Here is an 11,478-nt window from a genome sequence, read left to right as displayed (position 1 = left end):
ATCACATGTACATAAGTATTCACAGCCTTTGCCATGAAGCTCAAAATTGAGCTCAGGTGCATCCTGTTTCCACTGATCAACCTTGAGATGTTTCTACAGCTTAATTGGAGTCCACCTGTGGTAAATTCAGTTGATTGGACATGATTTGGAAAGGCACACACCTGTCTATATAAGGTCCCACAGTTGACAGTGCATGTCGGAGCACAAACCAAGCATGAAGTCAAAGGAATTGTCTGTAGACCTCCGAGACAGGATTGTCTCGAGGCACAAATTTGGGGAAGGGTACAGAAAAATTTCTGCTGTTTTGAAGGTCCCAATGAGCACAGTGGCCTCCATCCTTCGTAAATGGAAGAAGTTTGGAACCACCAGGACTCTTCCTAGAGCTGGCCGCCCGTCTAAACTGAGCAATCGGTGGAGAAGGGCCTTAGTCAGGGAGGTGACCAAGAACCCGATGGTCACTCTGTCAGAGCTCCAGCGTTCCTCTGCGGAGAGAGGAGAACCTTCCAGAAGGACAAACATCTTCTGCCTGTATGGTAGAGTGGCCAGACGGAAGCCACTCCTTAGTAAAAGGCACATGGAAGCCCACCTGGAGTTTGCCAAAAGGCACCTGAAGGACTCTCAGACCATGAGAAACAAAATTCTCTGGTCTGATGAGACAAAGATTGAACTCTTTGGCGTGAATGCCAGGCGTCATGTTTGGAGGAAACCAGGCACCGCTCATCACCTGGCCAATACCATCCCTACAGTGAAGCATGGTGGTGGCAGCATCATGCTGTGGGGATGTTTTTCAGCAGCAGGAACTGGGAGATTAGTTAGGATTGAGGGAAAGACGAATGCAGCAGTGTACAGAGACATCCTGGATGAAAACCTGCTCCAGAGCCCTCTTGACCTCAGACTGGGGCGACAGTTCATCTTTCAGCAGGACAACGACCCTAAGCACACAGCCAAGATATCAAAGGAGTGGCTTCAGGACAACTCTGTGAATGTCCTTGAGTGGCCCAGCCAGAGCCCAGACTTGAATCCGATTGAACATCTCTGGAGAGATCTGGAAATGGCTGTGCACCGACGCTCCCCATCCAACCTGATGGAGCTTGAGAGGTGCTGCAAAGAGGAATGGGCGAAACTGCCCAAAGATAGGTGTGCCAATCATGTGGCATCATATTCAGAAAGACTTGAGGCTGTAATAGCTGCCAAAGGTGCATCAACAAAGTATTGAGCAAAGGCTGCGAATACTTATGTACATGTGATTTCTTAGTTTTTTATTTTTAATAAATTTGCAAAAATTGAAAAAAAACTTCTTTCATGGTGTCATTATGGGGTGTGGTGTGTAGAATTTTGAGGGAAAAAAATGAATTTATTCCATTTTGGAATAAGGCTGTAACATAACAAAATGTGGGAAAAGTGAAGCGCTGTGAATACTTTCCGGATGCACCGTATGTGGTAGCGGTGACCTCTGGTGGCCATATTAGGTATTTCATCAGATTTCTCAAAGGTAACTAAAACGTTAACTGGACACTGCGGACAGATGTTTAACACCTTAAATCTACACCTACGTCTTTATGGAAGTTTCACATATAGATTTTTATAATAATTTAAAAAGGCTAAACTATTTAATTTATTTTGTGGTTAACACTGGAGGACATAGCCCGGACTATAGTAAATGTATAATGTAGTATTTGCAACATTCATTTCACACAATTCAATTCATGTAAGTCTGAGATGCCTTCAGCATACAGATAATGGAGCCATGAACAAGAGCAAACAATTCTGAGTCTCCGAAAATCAGAAGAGTGCCCCTCATTAGAATAAATGTAAAAACGGCATATCCACTGAGGGCAGCCGCGCCTTGGCCATCGGATCTGTGATGCCTTGGTAATACCTGGATCACCCAGCAGGGGCAGCACCAGTATGTATATGAAAGCGACATTACTGTGAAAAGTGTTTCATTTATATAGGTTGAGCAAGCACAATGACAGTTTTGTGTGTGTGTGTGTGTGTGTGTTTTATATTGCTGCGCTGTAAGTGGTCATCGAAGGAAATTCCCTTCAATTGAGCTTTTCATATCCCAGTATTCAACATGAAATCTTGTGAGTCTTCTACACTATGGTTTTCATTAAAAGGGGAAAAGGCCTTCTAAACAATGGCAGTAAACAATCGTCGCCCACAAACGCTTGCCTGGCGGTTTCTATGCGAGTTTTTTTTTTCTTCCTGACGTGACAAGTGAGAGTTGGACGCTGGAAAGCCACTTAGAATTTCAAAGGGCTCGCATTTATCCATTCACACGAGTGAAAGACTGCTGCTCGAGCGCTTGCAGTTAGGCCAGCTCGCGTGAATTGACTGGAGGTGGAAGTATAATAGAACGCGGTTCACAATGCTCAATCATGCCGGGAATCATTTTGATGCATAACAATACATCAAAATGCCAGAGAAAATTGCTAAAATGACACACGTAAATGGAGGCAAAGCTCAACTGTTAAATATTTTGACTGCGAGGCCAAGCTGTTCCCTCCAAAACTCTGGTTTCTTCTCCGTATCCCCCGCATGCCGCTATGCATCATAACCTGGCCTCCGCTGGGCGGTAATGGCGGTTCCATGAAAAGGTTTACAGCTTCACAGTTGGACGGTAATAATCCGGAGAAGACAAAAACCAAACTAATTTGACCTTCACAAAGAGCGCCGTCTCCATGGGGCACTGCCTTCTTTCACAGGAGGGACACTGATTGCTTTAAAGAAAACATTGAATACAGAGGCAATCAGCGTGCTGTGCGTGTTTGTGTACGCGTATGATTGTGTGTATGTCTCTGTGTGTGTATGTCAGTGTGTCCGCGTGTGGGGGGCAGCTGAAGGGTAGGCAACGTGTCAGCCTTGAATCAGTACTAATGATGAACCAGAGATACAGCCACAGTGTGCATTATGTATAAGGACATAAGCTAAAGTTTAATGATACTTGGTGTCACCTACATACAGGATGCTTAAAACTAAATTTCTGAGTATGGCACGACAATTCCATACGGGTTATAAACATTATTGTTCAAGTCTTACCCTGAAACACACTCATGTTTGAAAGGATAAATAACCAGAAGCAACAACTACAATATCTCAAGGAAGAACATGCGCCAAGTATGGTACAGACTTTAAAGGATTAGCCTGTTGTAGCCTGGCCAACTCCCAGCAAGATGTTATTTTAATATTTAAATGCAAGTCATGCAAGTTAAAGGTGATATATACATTTGACAAGAAAGTAAATAATAACAAAAGGATGAAGTAGTGATCACGTCAACATAAAATAACTGCATGAAGCTAGCGCGTGTGAGTGCAGAGTGGAGAGAAAGAGAAAGAGAAAGAGAGAAAGAGAGAGAGAGAGAGAGAGAGAGAGAGAGAGAGAGAGAGAGAGAGAGAGAGAGAGAGAGAGAGAGGCAAGATCGATGATCCAATCACAAATCATTGCCGCAGCAGCCGAAGAGTAAAACGGAACCAGATTACGTACAAAAAATATGGTGCAGCCGACAGCATCTGCAAGATCCCCTAAGCACTGCCGGTACCTACATTAAACTGACGGATGGACACAATTATGAGTTGTATGCTACTTATTTTCCTGGCCGTTGGCCTCATATCGAGTGAAACTAGCATTTCTGCATGTTAAATGAAATAAGAGGCTCATGAGAAGATGCAAACTAAAGCCGTTCGCAATCCATCTCTTTTTTAGACTTCTTTCCACCGCTTCGTTAACCGAACGTGACGAAGCCGCATTTCTGTTCTAGCCCAAGTGAGAAAATGGGAGATATGGTTCATTCTGAACCCGCTTAGTCACGCTCTCTTCCAGGATTACGCTGAAGGGAAGGTGAAATAGCATCCAGCTCCAGTTAAATTACTGTCATTTCAAAGCAGAACAATATCCTACCTGTCAGAGTTCTGCGTGAACTCGACGCCCCTTCTCCATACTCCCAATCACTCCAGTACGCTAATGAAAGCAGAGCCGTTGTTGTGTTCATTATGCGTTTCATTGAACTGACGCAAAAACGGCAAAACTAGTCTTTGGAAAGTCGTCAGGGGTACGAATCCTTCCAAAAGATCTGTAGGTGACGTTTGAGATTAGTGCGACCGTGAAATAAATAATTTTGGGTCCGACACCACATTCTCTCTTCCAAGAAAGGGAGTGGGGACCAACTTCATGTTATATTCCGTGGGATCTCCCCAAACGCCAGCTACAATTATGATCTCTGTTGAATAGAAGTATACACTGCTTTCAAATTAACAACATGATGGAAATTACGGTTTAGATGGATGATACATCCAATAGAATGGACGATATATACATCCAATAAGATGGATGATATAGCCAACAGTAGCCTACATTCGTTTAAAAACGTTAGTTAGCTTTAGTTACCTCATTCCACAGCCTATATTACACACAAGCAAACAGTATTATGTTCATAAAACCTGTCTGCACCGGTCCTCTTTTTTTTTTTTTTCCAAATCCAAATGGTTCACCCCAAATATTACTATAGCGGGCGCATTCTGCGCCCTCCGGGAAGCCTGCAGGTAAAGCTGAAGGAAGCTGCTGTCCACGTGGCTGGTGATTTTCACCGGCCGAGCCCCGGTGGCAAGAACGAGCCAGGAGACGCGCTGCCCTCTACAGGACAGAGAGCACGCGCACGCCCTGCCTGTCACCGTGACCTGAGCCCGCAGGCCCTTAAAAGCAGGAAACAATAACTCCAAATGATAATAACACACAGTAAATGGCATTTAATAGCAGCCTTTTATAAAAACCACCAGCTGTTGCGATCCATTCGTACGCCAAATGGGTGGTGAAAATTGTTCATAATGACCAACTCCAATCAATAGCAGCATTTAATGCTGATGGAGGTGTAACCAGGGGCCAGGTTTATAATCACAGTGGCCACAACGGTTATGCTTTTACCCAAGACTGTGGGGCACTCCAGGCCTGGACGGCCGGTCTGCTGTTGCTTTGTTTTTTTTGTTTTTTTTAAACCAACCAATTACCTGAGTTTTAGTTTTCTGACAGCCCTATGAACTACGATGGTTCACTCCTGTACTTGGGCGCAGTACAATCTTTAGGACACACTTGCAGTCTGCGGCTGTTGCTTATAGAAATGTCAGATCGAGAAATTTATTAAGAGCAGGAGTTGGCACAAATCCTCAAACAGATCAGGGGCGTTTTACACTCAGCAGTGTTAATATTTATCTCCTAATTCATCTCTCTCCTCTCCACCTCTGCTGATGTGCAGTGAGCATCCTGACACAAAATGGCTGCCGTTGCATCACACAGGTGGGTGCCGCACAAAATGGCTGCCGTCGGAAACACACTCGCACTGCGCACTGACTTTCTGAAGCCAGCAAAAAAAAAAAAAAAAAAAAAAAAAAAAAAAACCTTACAAAGAGGACTGCTGACTGCTCAAATGAATGCACTGCGTAACTTTACATGGTTTTAATAATGCCTGACTTAAGAGTGCCCTGTTGTTCTCTGGAAATCTGCTCCCGTGTGGCTGGTGGCCTGTGTAAGGTAACACACGCAGCTCTGCTCATTAATCTTAAGAGGGCCGTTTGACAGACAGACAGCTCTTCGTGTGTATAATCCATAACAGCAAAAAAAATTCCAACCACTGCAAACATCAAGGCTGTTTTACTAGAAAATAAAGTGTTATCATGACCTTAAATTGGATTCTTCCTCGTTTGTGCTTCGAGTAACGGGAGAGAACAGGGAGGAAAGAGGGCACAAGGCTACACTACAACAACGCAACAGGGACGCGAGCGCGGGGAGTTCCCTGCTATTCAAAGGCATTATCGGCATAGCGAGGACATTCCAGGATACGCACCGCAAATTTCCCCAATGGCAAGCCAAGATGGAGCCTCTCCAACAACTACCAACGAGAGACGCTCCTTTGTGCTCCAGTCTCAGCGCCTACACGGCTCAGATAAGTAAGTAAATAAAAAAAAATACTTATCTAATCCATATGGAGGCTATGCTTGATAACTTACTCGAGGTGAAATTTATCTGGTAAACAAATAAGGAAAATAAAGAGCTTCATGTTCTACGTAGACTTCAGCAGTAATTTTTAACAGAACGATCAACCTGATTAAGCTTTTAGATCGCAAATTGGCGATTAGAACATTCTCAGCTTAACATTTCAATGCCGATATAACAATCAGTAGAAAGTAATGGGAGTTCCAGGCTTTACTGAAAAATAGAAATAGAAAACCTGCTCTTCAAAGGATTCAAATGGAGAGCGGTGCATTGTGGGACAGAGAAAACCAGCATGGGCACCCGCCCCCTACTGGACGACGGTCATATCTGGGTCAAGCTACAAAGGAGGTAGAAAAACAACATCACAAAGGCTAATGATCTTTCCGCTGCGTCAAACTGCCCATGAAAGCCCGTGTATGTGCCATAAAAGCTCAGACAAAGGTCAAAATATGTGCCCAAATCAAAGGGGCTGGTGCAGGCAGACTAATGTCTCCATAATGAGTTCGGAACAGACAGCGTTTCTGGTCGATAAGCACTCTAAACATTCTCTTTAAATGGAGCTTTACTGCGCCGGAACAGCGTGTCTTCAGTGCTCAGCGCTAGCAGTCCTGCGCCTGCACCTACGACCAGTAACAGCAGTCACTCACGGCCTGTTGAACATGCGGGAGGATCTGGATCACTCCCTGCCAACGACGTCGGGTACGACCGGCGTGTTCAAACCGGTACTGAAGCGGCCATTTTGTGGAAGAGTGACGCTATTACGGCACCGGTACACACCCTAACACGCTGTGCGGTGGGGGGGAAAGTGCACGCGCCCCGGCCCGTTAACCAGACGAATGGCTACCCGCACCCTGCGGGGTGTACCCTGCCCGATTCAGCGATCTGGACACGCCCGACTCCGGCATGATCAGCGGTCGGTTCTGTCTGCCGCAGGGGCAACCAGCTCTCTGCTTCGTTCCCTTCTCAGCCTCTGCAAAGTATCCACAGTGTGCCAGCCCAGGGTTCCCCAAAACGGGGGTCCGTGGACACCCCCCCCCCCCAGGGGTCGTCAGAATGGACAATGTTAAGAACATTTCGTTCATATTTCTGTATTTCATTAATTATGTACCTGCAAAAGTACTGTGCAAGGGTCTTAGGCACCCAATATTTCTTCAAACATACATATTTATATTTATTGTTTTGTTTTCTGCATTAATGTGAAATTTGAGATTTCCAAGCATTAAGATTAAATTGTAGTGAAATTTGAGCATTATGTTGAATAAAGTAACATATTAAGTCCAGTAAGAGACCTCCTTTCACAAGAAAACTTGATCTAGGCCGTCTGGGATCACAGCCAAAGTCTGCAGATGAATGGTGGCATGTTTCCAATACATTTGGTACAACCCACCAGCTGATTCTCTGATAAAACTGCAGGACAGTGCACCGAAGAGAACTGATGCAGTTTTAAAAGCAGGGGTGGTCACAACAAATATTGATTTAGCTTAAATTTTCCATTTTTCTTTACATATAGTACATTTTTATCATTTAAAACGGTTCATTTGATTATTTTAGAACATTTATTTTAATGGAATAAGCCTCAGCGGCAAGGATGGTGCAGTGGGTAGCACTGCCGCCTCACAGCAAGGAGGTCCTGGGTTCGAATCCCGGTCGGCCGGGGCCTCTCTGTGCGGAGTTTGCATGTTCTCCCCGTGTCTGCGTGGGTTTCCTCCGGGTACTCCGTTTTCCTCCCACAGTCCAAAGACATGCAGGTTAGGCTGATTGGAGAGTCTAAATTGCCCGTAGGTATGAGTGTGTGAGCGAATGGTGTGTGTGCCCTGCGATGGACTGGCGACCTGTCCAGGTTGTATTCCTGCCTTTCGCCCAATGTATGCTGGGATAGGCTCCAACCCCCCTGCGATCCTGTTCAGGATAAGCGGGTTAGGATAATGAATAAATGAATGAATGAATGAATGAATAAGCCTCTACTCTATTGTCATTTATGCCGAACAGTATTTACTAAATACAGTGTCTAAAAAACGTGCCCTGTAGCGTGTGGTCAATGCTGGATAATAGCGTGTGTCATTACGCTAACCGTTAGAGGGGTGGAAGGGGGTCCTCACCCAGATAATGATGATTTTGTGGGGCACAGCAAATAGCGGCACCCCTTCAGACCGAAAAGATTGGGAACTGCGGTGCTAACCAACCCAATTTGCTTGGAAAGTGCTGCGCTGATTTCTCTCACCCAATTCTACTCCTTCGCATATGTTTTTTTTTAAAGCTAATTTTCAACAGTGGATTTTGAATCTTACTATGCAAATGACATTTTTATTCAGAACCACACTATGTGTGGGCACATTGTGCCAAGCGAAGCAGGATCTTCAACTTTAAAAAGTTAACAGAAATAACAAATGTTCATACTTTTCGGTTTGAACCATCTATCAAGCTCAAGGAAGAAAAAAAAAAGACTATTTTTAACCAATCAATGAGTCCTCTTTTATAATGAGGCAGGATACACAGATGTACCATCCTCCCTCAGAAGGTGGTCTTGTTAAATTCCTAAGAATTCCAGTGCTCATTTGCTGCCATGATTACCCATCATGCAGTTCTGTCCTTCAAAAACAGAAATAGCACTTGCCAATGGGAAGAAATACACGTATCCTTTAAAATATATTCCTAAAAATATACACAAGGCAAAGGCATTTATGGATTATTTTCGTCAAGTAACGAACTGGTCCTGGTTTTTCGGGGTGGGGTGGGGGGTGTGGTTGGGGGGGGGGGGAGCAGGGTAATGAGAAGCGCACTCACTGAGGTTCCACTTGAGCCCGGTGGTGGTGGTTTTGCAGGGACTCCCCACAGGGATCAGGCCACACCATGGACCCTCCAGCCCTGTGTCCACGTTCAGCGTGTGCGTCCTCCCCTGCAGAGGCATCACAACCACCCGTTCAGTGCACCGCGTGCAGACCAGCAGGCCCGCCGCACACTCTCTCTCTCTCTCTCACTCTCTCACTCTCTCACTCTCTCACTCTCTCACTCTCTCACTCACTCACTCACACTACACACTCACACTCACACGCGCACACACGCGCACACACGCGCACACACGCGCACACACGCGCACACACACACATGCGCACGCGCACATACACACACACGCACACACACACGCACGCACACACACACACACATCTGCTCGCTGAATCTGACTGAACATTCTTGCGAGACATCTAAGGCTACACTAGGACTGTGTGGAAAAAAATAAATAAATAAAATAACTGACTGTGGTAATGCTTTGTTCTGAGAAAACAAAATGCAGGGACAGTTTGGATTAACATAGCAGGCACAAATCAGCTTTGTAAAACCAAATAAACTGATGTGTGGCAAATCAAAGCAAGCATTTCCCAGAAGCTCATTTTCTGGTAACTACTTTCAGAGTTTACCTGAGTGTTTGGAGACTTTAAAAAAAAAGAAAAGAAAAAGGAAAGCCACAGATGGTGGTTTGAAATTTTTTCAGTAAAACTGGGCTCTCTTGAAACATTAATGTACCTTTTGTACAAGGCCAACGCCAGGTTATATACACCTTTTTCAAAGAGCATGTTGCTGCCCAAGTTAACCAAAGCTTTGAAAATATCCAGCCATACGGGCAATTCAGTAACTGTTTTTGTTGATGTTTTGGATATTTTCAGGTTGTAGGCACATCGTTTTTAATAAATATGGTTTGCTGTTTTCCAAATTTAAGTGACATCATGGGACATGAGATTGTAGAAAACAGGTTGCTGTTAGCTTCTGTAATTAAAAATAAGTCACTTTAAAATTTAGCAACAGTCCCAAGGGTGAGAAAAATACACCTACTTTGTGCTACATACCAAGGTTTACTTAGAGTAAGAAGCCATGATTTATGATTATATTTGTGATTTTTTGAGATGCTAAACCAGAATGGAACCAAAAAATAAATAAATATTGAGAAAATTTCAGGCCAGAGGAAAAAAGAAAAAAAAGAAAATGAAAGAAGCTTGATCACAATTTCTCCCTGCTGCGTCAAAATGGCGGGGATGGGATTGGGCAGCCTGCAGCGTAGTGGTTAAGGTAATTGACTGGGACACGCAAGGTCGGTGGTTCTAATCCCGGTGTAGCCACAATAAAATCTGCACAGCCGTTGGGCCCTTGAGCAAGGCCCTTAACCCTGCATTGCTCCAGGGGAGCATTGTCTCCTGCTTAGTCTAATCAACTGGATAAGAGCGTCTGCCAAATGCCAATAATGCGATGTGATGTAATTGTCCTGGCAGCTGGGGGCGGAGCAGGAGAGAGGCCCCTCCCTCACCTCTCGGAGCAGGTAAATCAGCGAGGAGTCCTGGATCACCACCACGGGCAGCTGGGTCATCTTCTGGGCGTGGAAGAGCGTCTCCACAGAGGCCATGATCTGGTCAAAGCGCCCACCCAAGCCCCCCAGGGTGACAATGGTGTCCACCTAAAGAGAAACAGGCCAAAGCAACCGCATGCCTATCAGCGCTGCAGTGATCGACATAGCAATCCCTGCGATTAGTCGACCAATGCAGCCATCTAACTGAATTTAGTTTTGATTTTTAATTAATATAATCACCATAGAGCAATATGGTCAAACTCCAAAATGTATTTACACAATCTATTAATTTTATTTATTAACCTTTATTAACCTATATACTGGGTAAGTTTACTGGGTTGATGCTCTTTTGCAGCAATGCCCTGTTAATGCCCCCCCCAAGTGGCCTAACCTGCATGTCTTTGGACTGTGGGAGGAAACCGGAGTACCCGGAGGAAACCCACACAGACACCATTTAAAAACTGGAATAATCTTTAGCATCTGGCCATGCTTTCCCAAATGTAAATATTAAATACAAAATATTAGTTTCATTCTTGTTTACCCATTGTATCTTTCTACAACCGGTCTCATAATCTGTTGAAAAGATGGCAACTCCCTTTGTATCATTTATCAAGAATCACAGCGAGCGATCACGGAGCTAATGCTAATGTTCATTATAGTCTTTTTATGGGCCTTGTCACTGTGATATTGTTAATATAACGGTGCATGTGCCAGGTCTCCTTTGAAAGAAGGGGTTTTATGGTTAAATAAATAACTAAATAAATAAATATGAGCACTGTGTCGGAGAATAACATATTACCAATTTCCATTTTATTCATAAACTTTGTTTTGTGTTGTGCCTTTATTCTAATGAGTAGGCTCCACTGGAGTAAAACATACTCAAGTTAAATGCATTGGTAGTTTCACCAAAAATGATTATAAATTGTTTGTGTTAAGTCATTAGCCAGTGCATGGACGCATCCCTGAGGTGGATAAGCCTGAAAAAGGAACCAGCCCCATTATGCAAAGCCCTGCCTCATGTGCAGCCTGTCAGCGCTCAAAATGAGTCAATTTGCACAAACAAATTGGTCTTCGCCGACCGAAAAAGGCTTCTGATAAATATATGTTGAATAAATACACATGATTGTATCCATTCTCGGTACACAGCCCAACACAA

General features: G+C 44.3%; 1 protein-coding gene across 2 annotated transcripts in view; it reads right to left on the bottom strand.

Moving 5' to 3' along the window:
- Positions 1-11,478, bottom strand: part of tpk1 (thiamin pyrophosphokinase 1) — a 40,586-nt gene that overhangs the window by 2,639 nt on the left and 26,469 nt on the right. For both annotated transcript variants that reach the window (XM_061253919.1, XM_061253920.1), the window contains exons 7-8: positions 10,284-10,430; positions 8,771-8,882 (exon numbers count right to left, since the gene is read on the bottom strand). In XM_061253919.1, coding sequence (XP_061109903.1) covers positions 8,771-8,882; positions 10,284-10,430 — 259 coding nt within the window. The remainder of the gene's footprint in view (positions 1-8,770; positions 8,883-10,283; positions 10,431-11,478) is intronic.

This window comes from Conger conger, chromosome 9 (genome assembly GCF_963514075.1).
Source record: "Conger conger chromosome 9, fConCon1.1, whole genome shotgun sequence".
Taxonomy (NCBI): domain Eukaryota; kingdom Metazoa; phylum Chordata; class Actinopteri; order Anguilliformes; family Congridae; genus Conger; species Conger conger.
The sequence above is the reverse complement of the archived record's forward strand: the minus strand, read 5'-3'. Positions and strand labels throughout refer to the sequence as shown.